Source organism: Thunnus thynnus, chromosome 3, assembly GCF_963924715.1.
Source record: "Thunnus thynnus chromosome 3, fThuThy2.1, whole genome shotgun sequence".
In the NCBI taxonomy this organism is placed as follows: Eukaryota; Metazoa; Chordata; class Actinopteri; order Scombriformes; family Scombridae; genus Thunnus; species Thunnus thynnus.
In genome coordinates, this window is record NC_089519.1 from 7,958,717 (window position 1) to 7,977,642 (window position 18,926).

At 39.8% G+C, this 18,926-nt stretch overlaps 3 protein-coding genes across 3 annotated transcripts in view; 2 read left to right on the top strand and 1 right to left on the bottom strand.

Annotated features, from left to right (window-relative positions):
• gnav1 (guanine nucleotide binding protein (G protein) alpha v1) overlaps positions 1 to 18,926 on the bottom strand; it is a 34,536-nt gene that overhangs the window by 2,132 nt on the left and 13,478 nt on the right. Inside the window, exons 6-7 of the mRNA XM_067583684.1 lie at positions 2,512 to 2,641; positions 2,256 to 2,327 (exon numbers count right to left, since the gene is read on the bottom strand). Coding sequence (XP_067439785.1) covers positions 2,256 to 2,327; positions 2,512 to 2,641 — 202 coding nt within the window. The remainder of the gene's footprint in view (positions 1 to 2,255; positions 2,328 to 2,511; positions 2,642 to 18,926) is intronic.
• Positions 7,859 to 8,575, top strand: LOC137177395 (uncharacterized). Its single transcript, XM_067583696.1, has one exon. It carries the CDS (start codon positions 7,859 to 7,861, stop codon positions 8,573 to 8,575), a length of 717 nt encoding a protein of 238 aa, XP_067439797.1.
• LOC137177402 (piggyBac transposable element-derived protein 4-like) lies at positions 8,641 to 9,236 on the top strand. The gene has a single exon (XM_067583704.1). It carries the CDS (start codon positions 8,641 to 8,643, stop codon positions 9,184 to 9,186), a length of 546 nt encoding a protein of 181 aa, XP_067439805.1. The 3' UTR covers positions 9,187 to 9,236.

Here is an 18,926-nt window from a genome sequence, read left to right on the forward strand (position 1 = left end):
GTAGCGCTGCAATAACTCACCAAACAATTAAACCAATAAATCAATCTCCAAAATTATAGTCACGTTTATTGCCAATTTACAGATATTTACGCAAAATGTAAAAATCAATAGTTGTGTTGACACCAGCATGAGAGGATGATGGTGGATCAATTACCTCGCTCCACACATCAGTGTGCAATCAATCACTCATGTGGTCTCCAGTGCAGGCGCTCAACAACCTAAGTTACTTCGTTTATAAATCTCTTCCTGCTGTTTATTGTTGCCGCCTCTAAACTCAACTTCTGTTCGGCCGCCGCCACATTTCACAGGTACTTTGTGGCTTTGTAGTAGACCAATTAAAACTACGGCCAAGTTCTCTCTTCCGGCCTGTTTTTGATCGCAGAAACGAAACAAACACGCACACAAAAGATGGACCCTGGATAATAACGAGGGAGGGATGAGGAGTAGAGCAGCTACCTCTGTATCCTCAATGAGGAGGATACAGAGCAACACCTAGGTGTGTAATTATCACTGACCAGCCACAGTGAAGAGTTAATTGAGGTGGAGGTTACAAATTTCCCTCCCACGTTAAAAAGCTATCATTAAACACTTTTGTTTAATGAGCCTGTTAGCCACCTTAATGTGCAGGCCCGCACACAACCCTGCACATAAACACGTCACCAACGCAGACATTTAATTGGCTATTTGGTTCTAATGACGCCTGAAATAAATGTCTTCACAGTTAAACAAAGAATATTTCACTAGAAGAGATGCAACACTGCGACTTTCTTTTTAAGATCTTTGAGATTTTCTGAAGACAAAAATCTGTAATGTTTCTTTTTTTTTGTCTGGGGTGTGTTTGTTCATGGCCAAACATCACAAAAAGCTTTTTTCTTATAATCTCAATTAACCAAGATTAGAGCATTTTGTTTTGATTTATAAATCATCACCCGTGCCTTCATTTGTTCAGAGATCCGAGTTTAATCAGAAATGTTAAAAAACATTGAATGTTTTTCTGCACTGAAAGGTGCAGAAAACACTGCCGAGTGAACAGCAGTTGACATTCCTGTCAACATGCAGTGACTTGTAATTTAAGTGAGTTTGAAATGCAAGTTAAGTGGAATAAATTGAACAAGCTTGTTACACGGTTGTTTTAATGTGATCATTTACCGGAAACGGGAATGGAAAAACACAGAGAGGGGAAAATGTCACCTCGCCAAAGCTCACCCTAATTACAACTCGCTGTTTAATTACGAGTGACAGATGACTCAGAGACAAAGGGCTGAGGCCGGGCTGTGTTTGTGTGTGTGTGTATGTGTGTGTGGAAACACCATTTATCATTCACATTAGTGTTATTCTTGTTTCATGGGGTCATAGAGAACAAATGTGGAGCAACAAAGAGATTTTGCTCATGTCTGCTCCGTTTGCTCCGTCCACCAGATGCTAAGTGAACATGATTGAATGTCCTTCACCGTTCAGTAACAACAGTTTTAAAGGACAACGTATCATTGTGGATTCACTTGGTATGTGTTACTAAACTATCAACTTCAAACTCATGAACTTTCAACGGCAGTGGTTCCAAAAATCTTTGGTCTCTGGTGAGTAGATTTTTATATCAGGAAAAATTCAGTTCAATTAAAAACAGATCTTTTCCTCTTAATCTTAATTCATCTTTAAGACTTTTTTTTCTTATCATTTGAATTATGTTGCAACCCCACAAAATTATTCTATGACTCTACAGCAGTGGTTGTCAACATAGACGACAACCAAAGGGACTGCAAGAAAAATCTGAGGTCTGAAGTCTAGATGGTTAACAGGACAGGAAAGGAGAAACAACAGATTTATGTTACACAAAATTAGGTTTTGTTTTTTTAGAAACATAATATAATTTTATGTGAATTTACGGATAAAATTACTGTTCTGGTCCCAGACCTCTGAATTGCCACTCTGATTTCTGATTTTTTTTCAGCGATTCAAATACATCTGCTGTTGTCCCATTTGAAGGCTTTTTTAGCCGGTTGGAGCAACAGTCAACCAGTCAGAGCTTTGTAGGCAAGATTACAAATGTAATCTTTCTGCATTGTGACATCCAAGAAAAATTGTGACAGAAAAATACCAACATAGGGCGACAAGTGGAAATTTGACTGAGACAGTTGTAGAAGTTGTTGTAAGTCGATGCACTGTACAGCAAAACAACTCTTAAATCTCTGAAATTTATATGAATTTTGTGGAAAAACTCACAATAACCGCTCCTAGTAACCGAACGAATATCTCACCATGGATGTGCTGCGGAAGAAGACGTTGTTGCAGATGGAGGAGAAGAGTTTCATGCTCTCCTGCAGACGATTCTGCAGAGAAGAAGACAATAAAACCATCAGACAGCTGAAGAGGTGCAGAGGAACACAGAGGGCAGACGACAAGGGATAGCCATACACTGACTGGGTGAGACTTTAATGAGAGGTCTCTAGTTAATATGAGTGGAGAGAATGAAAACTGTGAGGGAGTGATTGATTGAGTGACTGCAGCCTGTACCATAGAGGGGTCTTCCACCAAGGTCATGTCGTAACCGCTGAGTGACACCACGAAAAGCACCGCCCTGACATCCTCAAAACATCCAATCCACTTCCTCCGCTCAGTTCGCTGGCCTCCAACGTCGTACATCCTACACATGGGGAGGGAAGACAAGGTGCAGAGAAAAAGAGAGAAAAATGAACAAAAAAATATAAATAATAGAAACATTTCTCATCAGTTCTCCATTCATGTACATACTTAATAGCAACATTTGTCACTTAAAGCCATACCAACTGATTTTTTTGGCCACTAGGGGGCAGCGGAACAAGTTGTAAACACAGCACTGACTGCATTTACATGCACTTAAGTAACCACAGGCCTGTATTACCAGGCAGGATTTGGGGTTAGTGAGGTAACTTCAGGTTTAACTCTGGGTTATCAGGGTTATGATGGCGGTTCACTTCTTACTGGGGTACATCACCATGGTAACTTATGCTGAACAGTTAACCTGCTCTGGAGCATCACAACCTGTCAACACTCCGACCACTGACCAATCAGATCACTGGAAAAAAAGAGTCATCATTCCTACAAGATCCCAACATGGACAAAAGTCCTGAGTTTACAATAAAGTGACAATTAAAAAAGAGCAATATATATTTTTATAGGTCAGTTAGAAACATTTTATTGTTCCAGGCTTTCTATTTCCCCTCTGGTTTTAAAACAGAGCTTCTAACAAACGGAGAGATCGTTTACAACACTAAACACATGAAAGCTGGCAGTGTGGATGATTTTACACTCTGATTCCATCACTGCAGCTCAGAATAACATGAGACAACTGTGTGATGATAATTGGAAATAAATACGAAAGACTGTCTTTTATTAGAAAAATAATCCACACTGTTAATTGGCTCCAATGATTATAAATGCAACATTTAGGTCAGATAAGCCTCATCAGTCATTAACTACTTTTCCACTCTTTGCTTTGGTAGCAGAAACAGTCTGGCATTATTTTTGTTGTTTTATGTGACATATTCATATTCATGGTTTCTTCATCATCCAACTAAATAGGAAAAAATACTCACTCTTTACTTAAGTCATATACAATAATACCAACATATATGTTAAGCCTTAGCAGTGGTGTATCCAGGACATTTTGACTGGGGTGGCCATGGCATAGCAATCACGTTTACTGTTCATTTTAAACACAACAACATCACATTGCTTCAACATACGCACAGATAAATCATAATTGAATTCCAAGACCTATATTAGCATCCATTGTAATGTTTGTGCTCAACGCCAGATTATTTTTACATTTTATAATACAGCATTAAACTAAAGGTGCCATGCTGATCACCTACAACGACTAGAGTCGATATTACAACCGAGAACAACACGAACATGCAGCTGCCATTCTAATAATTTTTCTATTTTATGTACATTACATTTTCCATTTCCGTCCATCGGTCTCTGGGAGGCAGTGGTTATTTAAACATGTCTATTATCAGTAATTCTGTTAAGGATAGGCTACACATTTTCTATGAGCCATTTCCCTGTAGTGGAGTAAATATGGTATATGTTACAGGTTCAAAATGAAGCTCTGGGTCCAAACTGGTGCAACACATTTATTCACAGGGGTCACCTGTGCAAAACATATTTTAAACAGCAGTCAGCAATGTTATTCATATCATTGTGGCGTTGACTCAGCTTGCATCAACTCCACTATCTCTACTAACTATGAACTTCACTGTAATAACTTTAGCTTACAGTCCTGCTTTAAAGTTCTCAATGGACTTTACTTACTTAAAACATCCCGCACACAATGCTACAAATACCTACATGTGTAAATTGCACCATAACATTTTCTACCAATACAGAAAAATATAGAACATTCACAATCATAAACATATTTTCTTGTCTGCATGAGCAACACTCTCTTATATTCCATAGATGTCTCTTACTCAGTTTAACTAATTGAACATCACATAACACCTTTAACTGTGTTTACTGAATGACCTGAACTTGACCAATGATCCATCAGATCTGGGGTGGCCAGTGAGATTTCACTTTTAATATTTGACATTAAAAGTTATTTTTAGTGTTTCTACATCTTCTTATTCTGTTGTATGATTACAGGCTATTGTTTACATTTCACTTTGTTGAACATGACTTTTTGCTGTACCTAAAACAGAAGCTTTCCGCAGGTACTTGGTATCACCATTTCATCTCATAACATGTGAAGTACTTCATTCATAGTTCTGATGATGACGCTTGTAATTAACAACCCTGCCTCTTTCACATGAGCTGGAAAACCCAGAATTGACTGAGCTAGTTGATAACCAGCTTCATAGTACTGCTTATCTGGACAGTTAGGCTCAGTGAAGCCAGCTAACGAAAAGATATCCTGGGTATGTTGAACTTCGTTCGTACCCTCTGGTTACTCAGAGAAACCAGGTTATGTTGGTAATCGATTTGACATGATCACCTCATGAAGTTACTATAAGATAAGGTAAGGTAAGTTTATTGATCCTTGGAGGGAAATTCAGCATTACAGCAGCACCAGAGAAAGGAACCAAAGAGGTAGATAGGAACATGATACAGATAAACAGAAAAAAAGGGTAGTAATCAGTGGCGGCTGGTGACTTTAAATTTTGCAATTAATCCGCAGTTCATATGCCTGCCGAACCATAGGGGTGACCCATACGGATCACGGATCAACTACAATCTGTTACACCACTAGTTAACACTTGTTATTCTAGTTACTTTAAGCTTATTACTCAATATACGGCTCAGCTTAAAACAAACTAAAGAAACTGTCAGAAGCAAGCAGCCAGACCTCCTGCACTCATTCACTAATCACACATCAACATCAACAGGTGACTGAACAACCACTCAATTAAAAAGACAGCTCACTATAACTTCAACAAGCAAACTACCCACAACACATTATATGATCTCTGCTGCATTCTTGTTAAGGAGATAAATTCACAGCCACACAGAGAGACATTTAAACATCAGAGATGAAATTAGCAACCAAAGAGAGAAGCTGTATCTGACTCACGTTATCTGACGTCTTCTTCTTTCTATCATGGAGATCAAGTATTCATGTCATAACGTCCATCTGTAGCTGTTGGTCATCTTGTATGTTAGTTAACAGAACTTTGTGGCTGCTGGTTAACCAGTCTGATATCATTAGCAACAATGACAAACAAGCTAACTCTCCTGGTTGTTTCTCCAGTTGCTTCTCTCTCCAGCCTCACCGGCAGCGTCCTGCTGCTGCTGCGCTGCACAGTCCAGATCATTTCTCCCATTAGCTTAACAACAGTCCTTAACAGTCCTTCCATGGATGTATAAAGAGTCCTTCAGGCTGCTACAACAAGCCAGCTGTTGCATTGGCTAACGCAAGGAGCTATCTACTGCTGCCTATCTACTCTGCCTTACAGCGGAGAAAATTGAAGATGAAATCTGGAAACTATCATTGGACCAATTTGATGTCAATATTGCATTCTGGTTGTTGATTGGTAAGGGAGGACAGCCTCCCTTGGAGCGTCATTTTACGTGTCATGGCCAATCACAGATTAGCATGAAAAAAAATGAAATACATTGAGTCCCATGTAAGAGATCCCGCCCTGCGGAGGACAGCAGGCACCCGTCCTCCTCTGTCCCCCACTCCACCTCCACCAATTGCGCCCCCCCAACCACTTCACACACATTGCCCTTTCTCCTCCTGCCCTGCAGGTGTCGCTTTTGAAGCATTTTAAACAGAATTTCAGTAATGGATTTTTTCCAAAGAGAGAAAAAATACTTTATAAATAATACTGAGATTTGTAATGGTTTATTTCAACCAAATATTATTTATTATATTTTGATCTCCCTTTTGCCTCTCAAAAAATAGAGGAGGATCAACCTCCTCTGCCTCTATGGACCAGCCTCCACTGGTAGTAATATATATACACACATAACTGTGCAAAAGTTTGGCACTTTAGATGTTTAGATTCTCACACAATACCATCAGGGAGGCATCTGATCGGTCACAAACCTATTTTGCAGCATGACAATGACCCCAAACATACAGCCAGAGTCATAAAGAACTATCTTCACCTACAAGAACAAGGAGTCCTGCAACATATGACATGACCCCAACAGAACATCTTCAAGTCAGTCTGGGATTACCTGAAGAGACAGAAACAACTCAGACGCCTGAATCCACAGAAGAACTGTGGCAAGTTCTCAAACAAAATAGATCAAAGTTAGATCCATATATACAGTATAGGCTATTACTCTATTACTATACTCTATGTGCAATATATGTGCAATTATCTTAAATCCAGATCAAAGTGGCAGATTAGATAGTAGTAGATACAGTATGGCAAACTTGTTGGCATACAGCTGCTTATTTATACAACCAGCAGATACTGAGACTTTAGCATATTTGGAGTCCACCTGATGAATGTATGCAATATTAATTCTTCGTTTCGCTCCGTTTTGGTCTTTCTGGGGGAAATATCTGGCCCTTTAGCTGCTAAATGCTCCACTATGTTCACCAGCTAGTCACTAATTTTGTCTGTCTGCTGTTGTGTGCTGAGCAGTTTGTGTATGGTGGGCTTTTTCACTGAAAACAACTCCCTGCTGCTGCTAAAAACAACGCTGATGAGAGAAGTGACAGTGATCCAAAGCTGTAAAGTTGTGGAAACAACAGTGAGCTGAAAGATGCTGTTTTGAGGCATCTAATAAAAGATATGTACAACAGGTGGTTCATGTAATCAGTTGGTTCAGCTGTGTTACTGCTTTGTGTGAGAGGAGCATACATCTTTTCAGTGTGCTTGTGCCATGGCAGGTGCCTATTTGTGCTCCTGTTTGGTTTTGGTTTATGGTGAAGGAAACTATGGGCTATACTTCAACATCACTGGTGAGCTGTATTGAACTTCATAATTAATCTGACTATTATTTTAAATATTTTAAAATGTTACTTGGGTAATGGGTGTTGCTCGAAAAATGGGTATAATGAAAAGGGTATCTGATTTTACCGAAAACTTGATAAAAGGAACATGGGGTGGGTGTTAATTAAGAAATGGGTAAAATTAGTAAGATTGGGTGTCAGTCAAAAATGGGTAAAATGAGTCTGGAGGGGTGTTACTTGAAAAATGGTTTAAGTGAGTGGGGGGGGGTGCTACTCGTAAAATGGCTACAATGAAAAGGGCGTACGGTTTTCCCGAAAACTTGATAAAATGAACATGGGGTGGGTGTTAATCGAGAAATGGTTAACATGAGGAAAGGGGGGTGTTAATCAAGAAATGGGTAAAATTAGTAATATTCGGTGTCAGGCGAAAAATGGGTGACCAGGTCGAGGCCGAGGCCAGGGACGAGGATGGGGACGAGGACGACGAGGACGACGAGGGCGATGAGGGTGACGAGGACGGAACGACAACATGAAGAACGAGAAGAAGAAGAAGAACACGAAGAACACGAAGAACACAAAGACGAGGAACGCGGGGAAGAAGGCGAAACAGAGACATACCTGTCAAAGAACAGAAAACTGACATGGTCCTCCTCGGCAGCATGTAAGAAACGGGGCCGCCGGGGCGGTACGACAGACCAAAAGGTCCCAACTAGGTCGAGGTTGAGGATGACGGGGACGAGGACAGGGACGAGGACGACGAGGACGATGACGCCGAACACCGCGGGACCCACGCCGTACGCGGTGTCCCGCACCCGCGACATTGTCTCGACCTTCTACCTCTTCTTCACGCCGGCTATAGACAAGCTCATCCAGGAGACGACCAATCCGGAGGGGTTTCGGAAATACGGAGAGGGTTGGAAACCCATGAACAACGTGGACGTGCACGCTTATGTAGGGCTGCTGATCTTGGCGGGCGTATACAGATCTAGAGGCGAGGCCGTGGCAAGTCTGTGGGACTTGGAGAGCGGAAGAGCGATCTTCTGCGCTACGATGCCACTCAAACTCTTTTACAGGCACTTGAAACTAATACGGTTCGACGACCGCAAGTCGAGATCCGCAAGGCACGCGACCAACAAACTGGCCACTGTGAGAGAGGTGTGGGACATGTGGGCCGATAGTGAGTGATAATGGTGATGTAATAATAATAATAATACGAACTTGGACAGCAGCTCCTGAGGAGGGGGATCACCATGGTCGGCACAGTTCAGAAGAACAAACCCGAGCTCCCGCCGGCGTTGCTTACGTGTAAGGGGAGACCGGTGTCGTCGTTCGTGATCACTTTCACGGCCACCACGGTGCTAGTGTACGTACCGAAGAGAAACAAGAACATGGTGCTTCTGAGCACGTGGCACACGTGGGCCGAGATCAGCAATCGTGAAGACAAGAAGCCCGCTATCGTACTGGACTACAACCGCAACAAAGGAGGTGTGGATAACCTAGATAAGGTGATCGGGACATATAGCTGCAGGAGGATGACCGCCCGCTGGCCCCTGGTCGTCTTCCACAACATAGTCAACGTTTTGGTCTACAACGCCTTCGTCATATGGAGAGAGCTAAACCCCGCCTGGATGTCTTGCAAGCATAACAAGAGGAGGGTGTTCCTGGAGCAGCTGGGTAAGGTGCTCGTAACCCCGTTGATTGAAAGAAGGGCGTCTCCCCCGCACAGACGCCTCCACTGCGGTCGTGAAGGCCATTCAGAGGAGAGCCAGGCGATCACTCATAGTCAATACGGTTGAGGATGAGGATAAGGATAAGGATAAGGATAATACATCAGCGCCTGTGCTGCCTCCACTGGCGTCCGCATCGGCCTCTGCCTCCACCTCAGCGAGTAAGAGGAAGAGGTGTCAGATTTGTCCATCAAAGAAAAACAAGTACTTTATGCTGCGGGTGTAATAGATATATATGCAAAGGCTGTGCGCTTTTATACTGCCCGACATGTGTCAGGGGAGATGTATAATAAAGACTCTAAAACAAGTAGTGCTTTATGCTGTGGGGTGTAATAACAATAATAATAATAATAATAATAATAATAATAATAATAATAATAATAAGCATCATCATCATCATCAGGTGGGGGATGTACCCATGTGACCCTAAGGACACAGGGTGTGTACGGGACTATAAGAGGACAGCGTGAGGGTTAAAAAGGGGCCACACAATAAACTCAATTTACATTTTAGCCCTTCACAATCCTGCTCCACCCACACAGGTGTTTTCACTTATTTCACTGATTAGCGCTCTTCAGGGCTGTGTGGTCATGTACAGACTGTGATTTCAATCTCACATTCACTTTGTTACACAATTTACACCTTTATAATTCTTACAGTACATGGAGTTTGAATACCTCATGTAGTTTCCAGCACAAGTCCAACCAACTTCAACCTGAGCAGAGGTCAAATCAGCACAATAACTGAAAACACCTGTTGGATGTTTTAATTTAACCCTAACAAGTTAATCTGTCCATGAACCAAAAGAAGAGCCCCCATCTGCTCACAGTGGGCATTTTGACATGTTACAGCAGAAAAAACAGGTGTAATTAATAACAATCATGATGGCTGCATCCCATTTAGGTGTCCCAGATCCAGAGCCCTGGACTTGGCTCATTGGCACGGGTCATTGTGGCTTGTTATCGTTATTAATTACATCTGTGCTTTTCCTTGTCTGCTGTGAAAAAAGTCTAACTGATGTAAACTCAGTGGGAGATGGACTTGTGATGTTGGCAAATTTGAAATATTGATTGGAGAAACAAATAAAAAACAAGTATTAAAGATGTGAAGAAGAAAATCAAGGGCAAGTAACAACAAGCTGCACACGGGTAGAGGAATAACAGATTCACACTGAAATACTGGACCCAGGTGCTTCTGATTTAGCAGGCCAACACACTCCAATCAGGCACCTTCAAGAGAGTAAACAGACAAGCGCGCAAACACACACACACACACACACACAGCGACTCTCACGCCACAGAGAAGCTACTGTTGAGCTGCTGAATTTCAAACAGAAGTCATCTCTGGAAACAAATCATTTTGACAATATGCTTTTGTCTGATTTTGGAGACATCTCTGCCCTCTCAGAGAGGCAAGAACAGAAGAAATTACATAGACTATATGTAGTAAAATAAACCATCCTCCATCCTGAGAGAATACGGCTGTTTATTTATCATCGCGACAGTAAAGACAGGACTGTAGTTATATATATTTATATACAATCATAAATATATATTTGTGTGTGTGTGTGTGTGTGTGTGTGTACAAGTATGTGAAATGACATCTCATTGTGACTGACATGTCCTTTAGCAGGATTCAATTTCCAGCAGAAAAGTGTGTGCTTTCTGAGTGTTCATGACCTTCCATACTGATGGTACAGCCCACTGTAGTACTGAGAGGAAACTCTAATCAATGACAGATTGTATTGGTTTTGGATAAGGTCAGATATTCCTCAAATATGCGATTTACACACAAAAAGAGGAGCAAGTCACACACATCTCCGCAAACTGGGTGCCCCCCTCCCTCCTTTTCAATTTTCACCAAGACAATCACAACATTTACCTCGAGACAATCACAACAGGGCAGCACAAAGAGCGTAAAGGTCAACCTTCTCCAAAAAGACGAGAGAGAAAAACACAACAGGAATAAGAGCAGAGAACACAGAGAGAGACACAGATCAGTTCGTCCCACTTCACCCATTTTCAGAGCCAGATGTGCCATCTCCCACCTTCCATTTGAGCATCCATCGAGTTAATGCAGCGCTTTATTGAGGGGGGAAATGAACATGTGGAAACACGGACGCACAGACAGGGAAACAAACAGCGAAGGCGACACAATGTAAAGATGAGATAAGATTTCCGATGGAAATTTTCCATGGAAATTGAAGCCTGGCACATGACACCTCAGTGAAGCTGATGCTTCATTACACAAACCTACTCACTAGCATGTGCACCCTAATAACACACGCTTTGACAAATAAGAGTACAGGTGCACACACACATACACAGACACACACTGACCATAATCTGGACCATGGAGAGTCAGCGTTTGGTAACATATTCAGTTAAGTCCTGCTTCCAGCAACCTGTCAGCAAATAAGCCAGAAAACTGAAAGACTGACAATAAATACAGTGAATCAACAGCACAAGTTTTCTTCTCAGGTAGAGGAAGGCAGAGGTGTGTACTCGAGTCACATGACTTGGACTTAAGTCAAAACTAAGTAACAAATTTGATGACTTCGGACGCCACAAAACTTGGAAAAAGGCTTGCAGTTCAACTTTGAGTTTAACACGAGTGACTCTTGTTCTTACATAGACTTGAAGCGTAAGACTTGATAATCACAGTCCAAAGTGGAAGAGTCAGCAGCAACACTTACTTTGTTTTATTTAGCTTTTGAAAACAGCCAAAATTTTATTTCATGTGTCACTATAACATATAAGTCCACTGGACACATCTTTTAACTATCTTCCTTTAACTATCATCTTCAGGTACTGGAAAAAAAAAACTAGTAAGCGGACCTTGAGATAAGCTTTTCTTGTCTAACTTGTTGCTCAAGAGGAGAGATTTAGTTTTCTTTAGTTTTAGTTGTATACACCAGGTGTTTCCCTTAAGTTCGCCCCCTTACAGTCATGAAATAAGTTTTGAAAATTAATAAAGCACTCTACATTAGGCATTAATCATTTGAATTTATCTTGTACATACAATTACTATTAATTGGCATTCATTTGGTTTGGTTTTTGGCGAACACATTATGATGCAAAGCCAAAAATTTAGGATGTAGGACTTGACTTTGAATTTGACTGTCAAAACTTGAAAAACAATAATTAGCGTTCTGTCAATATGATGAAAAGCTGAGGCTAATGCAGGTCTTAAATTTTGTTTTGTGACCGTGTGAAGAGAGACCTGATCTGTCTTCAGTGTATAAACTGCGTATGTTAATATTCTTCAAATGAAAACTGACTGCACAGCTAACTGCACAGAGCCAACATGCTCCAAACCTCGACCTTGTCTGTATAAAGGAACACTTTTCTTTATATATCGCACCTCTTTATCATCCTTTTCTCCTCTCTGCCTTCTGCACCTGCTGTTCTCGCCCCGTAATGTTCACCCTCATCTGCAGTGTTGTAATTGCAATTATCAGAGCAGTTGATGTTAATGATGCAGGAAAAAAAAATCCAGATCCTTATTACACTGGGGGGTCAAAGGTCAAAGTGGATGTCTGTATGCAAACTAGTCTGTGTCTGGGTGTAAAAGTTGTGAGACTTTGCTCTTTCATGCACACACAAGTCTGCACACACAGACACTGGAAACATGACAGTTTGATTAAAGGCTGTCATCCATGTTGATTAAGCGTTAGTTAATGAGACCTGGAGTGCTGTTAATTTATCGATTATTCAGGGTGTGAGATTTTCGTCTGTGTGTAGTACAGAACTGCTTTTGTTCCTATTTTTTTTTAAAGAATTTATAAAATTTAAAAAAAGAATATTTTTTTATAAGGTGTAATAGAGAAACACTTAAGAAGTGCTACAAATTAAAATTTTGTTTGGATATCACTTGTAGAAAGTAAAGTAAAATACACACAAAGCACATGTAATGGTAAAGATAGGCTGAATAGTGATAGAAAACAAACACAGAGGGAGAGATACTGTTTAGAGGTTTGAGTACTGTAATACACTTACACTTTCTTGACAGTGAGAAAATCAATACCGCCGAAAGCATGGAGCAAGAGCCAGCAGGCCATTAGCTTAGCTTAGCACAAAGACTGGAGACAGGGGAAAACAGCTAGCCTGGCTCTGTCCAAAGTTCAAAAATCACCTCCAAAATTTATTAATGAACATAATGTTGTATCTCATTTGTTTAATCTGTACACAAACAGAAATGTAAAAATGAGAATTTGTAGTTTTACATAGTGTAACTATTTCCTGTTTTTAAACTAGGCTAATCTAATCGCCTCATGTCTCTACCTCCAAACTAACTGTTCAGAAATGAATGATATCAATGTTCTTATCCAATTCTTGGCAAGAAAGGGAATTACTATTCCTTGAAAACATTTGCTCAAGAAAAACTCCAAAAGTCTACACCTATAAAATCTAAACTTACTGATATTAAAGGTTACACAGTACAAGGAAGGTGACTTTGTTTTCTGTGTAGCAGGATCGAGGCAGACAAACCTCAAGACTGACATCACACTATCGTACTGTGTGGGACCATTATCTTTGCCCGTAGATGATGTTTAAGCTGAATTATTCAAATCTTGAACATTTGGTCACATTCATTATTTAGAATTTCCCTGAAACACTGAAGGAAGTTTGATGTGAAGCTCTGGGAGTCATTAACATTTTACTGTGTGTTTACTTCTACATGACAAACTCCTCACAGTACTTTTGAGTTCAGATTAGGGGTTGGGGCGTCTTGTAACATGAGAGCTGGACATGCAGTTGATCATTATCATTGATCAAGCAGAGGCTGGAGAAAAGATGATTAACTCATCACTGTCCAGTGAAAACAATGTCACTTTTATGCTTTCAGACATGTTGAAGGATTTAGCACTATAGCATGACTGACGCTGGATTTTTGAGGTCAATACCAATAGATAATTGAGTGTTTAAAAATCTGATAATGATCAGCTCATATTCAATTTTTAACATAAATATCAAACAAACATTTTAGAAAGGGATACTTTAAACTTAATTATTAAAGAATCAAGATATGTACTGAGCAGGACACTTTACAGTTGAAAAATAAAACTTGTCAGTCCTCTCTGGTGGAACAACTATGTAATGATAACACTGGTTCGACATAACTGGAATTTCTCTACTACAGTTTCTTACTACTTACCGCGTAATGTGTACAATACACACTACGATACAATATATATGAAATAAACAAATATTGGCCAGCATATTTATCTGCAATTATTACACATTCCTTTTTTTCTTAGCTTCATAAAACACCCTTAAAACACATTAGAGTTTTCCATAAAATGAATGTTTTATTGTACTGATCCATAATTCTAATAATTTCCAAGAAGTTTCCTGGAAAATAACTATGTAATTTGGTGCAAATCATGGGAAATATAGGAATGTCCTTGAAAGAAAATCTCAATTAAAACCCATGTTGATACAAATTTTTGATTGGAAATTTTATTCTCTGTTCATGCTGAATTATATGTTTGTCTGTAGAAACATGTCACATTTTTGTGTGTTTATCTGACTTGCTGTACACTGACTAAATCACTGTTTAGGTTACACAAGTATTTAATTTGAATTAATTAATTATCAACTCAGCTCTGTCTTTAGTTTGCCTATAATTAACACCAAATAACAATTATTTAAGGAAATTATGCAAAAATTACGCAACCATAAAGTAAAGCGTTACCAAATTTAGTTTCACAAAGCTTGAAACAAGGTTTTGTACAATGTTAGATTTGATTTGCTGCATGTTTCAAAAGTAGATGTACAGTATTTTCCTAATACAGGCCTACGTTCTGTTTTAAGATTATATTTACTCCAATTTTCCTTGGACGTGACAGAAGACAGTCTGAAGAGACGGGGGGACAACGGGAGAACATGGGTGATGATGACATGTAACAAAGGTGCCCTGGTCAGAATCGAACTGGGAATGTTGGGGTTACATGATGTGCATCATAGACCACTCAAAGCTTCAGCAGAGCAAACACATCCTGCAACATTACTGACAGGCCGAGAATAATTTAATAATAAAGAAAAAATGTGCACCTAATTTTAAAACTGTCACAGTGCTAATGCCTCACAGTGAGTCATAAAACAAGTCTTAAATAATAAAAACAGGAGTGCAGGGCGCAGATGTTGGCACAGATGAGAAACCCTCAGTATCAACCTACTAGAGAGAGACTATCATGAAGTGAGGGAGACAGTTGTTAGCTACAAGTGCAGCCTCAATATTTACCAAACTACAGAAGAAATCACTATTTCCATATTTACTTTGCAGTCTGCTGCTTTCTAAAACCTCTGCTGAATGAACACTGATATTATTCTGATGTTGAAAAGTAATATACAGAGCCTCCACTTATAATTAAAAACAATAATTTGTTAATTTAGTGGGTCACTAAAACTACGTACTGTTTATGTCTGAAATGGAAAAACTCACGCTGTATCCCTGCTGTCTATTTGTTCTCTCCTTCTGACAAACACGGTCCACGAAAACACAAATCTACTTCTCTAAATCCCTTTAATATCCTTTTTGTTGCTAAATTTGAAATAATTACATCAACTTATGCTAAGCTCCTCATCGACCCCAAGGGCTTGATCTCTCAAAGTAACACACACACACACACACACACGCACACACAGACACAGTGTTGTGTGTCAGTTAACTAAACCCAATTATTTATCTCCTCAAGAATTCAGGCAGATAAGAGCTGGCAGAGGCTGGGCTCCGTCCTCCAGCACCACCTGGGACTCTGCTTCTCAGATCTGACACCGTCACCATCATCACAGTGCTTCAAAGAAAAAGAAAATACACACAAACAATTTTTTAAAAGAGCAAAGAACAACTGGCTTCTGAGTGACTCAACTGTGTCGCAAACAGTGAAACTGCAAGGAAAACGCAGCATTTATCTGCACACAATACAGATTTGGTTATGATCAAAGTGTTTCTTTGCTGGTGAAACTTTTCCTGATGTGAAATCCTTAATACTCCAGTCAAATGTGTGCATGATGTTTAACGCAAAAACACACACAAGTCAGCAGCATCCGGAGACGTACAGGAGGCATTTGGATGTGACACAAATGCCCCAGACTCAAGTCATCTGCTGACACACTGGCGCTCTCTACATTGTTTATATGCTAAACAGACATCTTATGAAAAACTGAAGTAATGTGTTTTATTATTATAATTCCATGTGAGGTGTAATGTCAAGCATGGATGAAGGATGGGTTGATAATGTGGTCGGATGAGAAAGGAGGCACTCCTCAGGTAGACATTACTAAAAAAGAGACAACAGAGTAATCAGATTTTCTTGATGTAATAGATACACTGTAGACAGACACGCACAAACACACACACACACACACACACACACACACACACACAGAGTGTACATTGTTGAATGTATCCTGTTAACCCTTTCACAGCCCATTACCTTTCCAATAAAACCAAACTGTGGAAAATCACCCACAATCCTTCATGCTGATGTCACAAACCAACACTCTCAACTGACCTCTTGATTTCCACTTCTACAGACCACAAATGTTCAGTGTTCACTGGACACCCATTAAGAAATCACAGCCCAAGACTAAATTTAATCATTTGTTGCAGGTCTTCACACTAGAGTCATTTTTGATTTTATAAACGCAAATGTCACTGACTGAGTGATGAAGTTACACCATTGGTTGACACTTGACCGCTTGCAAATAATGCAAATATGGGTATTGGAACAGATCAAATATCCATATTGCCAGTTCTTTGACTATACTGGTACTTTTTTCTGTCAGTTGTCTTGTACTGTACAATCAACAAACGTACTGTGAATAACTCAAATAAGGTCTATATAATCATAGACAAGTTTTCTTTCCAACAGTATGCACACAGGACTTTACATCAACACCACAATCATGAAAATGAGAGAAAATACTTTTCTCCGTTCAAATAATTGAATAAAAACATCCAGCATGATTTAACAGGGGATACCACACTTTTAGACACTTTTAAAATATAAGCCTGTTATGTTCAGCAAAATTGAGGTGAAGTAATTGCTGTAAAGTTTCATTGCATTACATTTATTTGGTTGGGAGCAATTAGGGGTTCAGTATGTTGCTCAAGGACACTTCAGCATGTTATCATCCTTGTGATTCATGGCTGACCCACTCTATTGACTGCGCTACAGCCACTTCTTTTAGTTAATTTTTGTGTATCCAATTTCTGCCTTGTCTACTTGTCAGTCAGTAACTTCCTGCATTATCCAGATTTCAGTACCTTTGCAGAGATCTTTAATTCCAAGGAACTGACACCAGTTTAAATACATTTCAATTTCTGCCCCTACCAAAGTTGGCAGTTAATTCTTGGATAGATAGTCTTCTTTACGGTGATCAGACATTGCCAAGTTTAGATATAATTTTATTATCCTGTAGTTTCATGTTTATTTTATATAGTATTTCAGGTCTTCTGGTGAACAACAAAAACTTCTTCAGCTCTTAATTCCCAAAACTTAAATTCACCGTACACAATTTACTGCACCTGCTTTCAGTGCGTATGCTTCAGCCAGCACTATAACTGACATCATCTTTCAGTTTATTCACTTGAACTAATTTCTTTCGGGACTTCAACTAACACATCCAGCTCAATTTGTCACCTGCACACGACTGACATTTCAACTACTTTCAGTTGCTGAACTTAAACGGCATCTTTCCTTTCACTGCTTTCACTTGAAATGACATTTCATCTTCATTCAGTGCTTTCACTTAAACTGAAACATCAGCTTCAACACTTTTATTTTAACAGCTATTTCAACTTATTTCAGTATGTGTAGTGTCTGTACAATTTTTTTGTAATGTCAGTTGAATTGCAACTTTAAAGGTATACTATGCAGGATTTCTCAGTTGGCGTTTGTAAACACACTAGTTAAAGTTGGGCCCTCCTCCCCGGCTCAACAACACCAGAGCGAGAGAGAGAGTGGTGGTGGTCAGGCTGGGGGTTAAACACCCACTGCTCAAAGTCTGATGCCCAGAAACGTCCCGAACATGGCAAAATAATAAGAAAATAAGAAAATACGGGCAGAGGACATGGTCTCTGTAGATACACCGCCACACACCTCTGGGTCATGAGTGAAGATTGAGAGGGATTATATTTATATGTGTCTTTACATTGTTTTTTAGGAAAATTCTGCATAGTATACCTTTAACTGGTTCCGTTTTTTTAAATATTTTAAATGATTTGACTGCAGAATTTCATCAGCAAGCAAGTATCAATTTATTACATTTATTTCAACATTATTATCCTTTGACGTTAGTTTTAAAGCTCTGTTCTGCATCACTGAGGCTGCAGAGAAATCAAGTTCATTAATATCTAGCACCCTGTCATGACCATCAATGGCTTCAGGAAATGAGTTTATCCAATGGAGGATGATAAAGTAGTTGGTATTATGTGACACCGGCTCATTGATCATAGATGAATATGGTCATCTGACATCAGCCCCATGAGCTCAGATACTTGCCCTCTGCTTCTCCGCTGATAAGACTGATGCTTTTGAATGTGTGTGTGTGTGTGTGTGTGTGTGCTGTCAGTAGATGAACTGAAATGTGCCATTTTGACGTATTGAATGAAGCCGCCCATCTCCATCTCAAATCTTGGGCCTATCGCATGGCTGTAGATGGAGATAAGAGTGTCAAAGCTGAAGAAGTGAAATAACTTGGGACAACAGGCATTCTCAGAGAAATCTACATCAAGTGCAGACCTGACGGCAGCTGCTCTGCGTCAGTCAGCACTTATAAGGACTCTTATTCCGCAGCATT

Coding starts and splice junctions, on each gene's coding strand:
- LOC137177402 (XM_067583704.1), top strand. CDS start 8,641: ATGGTCGGCACAGTTCAGAAGAACAAACCCGAGCTCCCGCCGGCGTTG.
- LOC137177395 (XM_067583696.1), top strand. CDS start 7,859: ATGGGGACGAGGACGACGAGGACGACGAGGGCGATGAGGGTGACGAGG.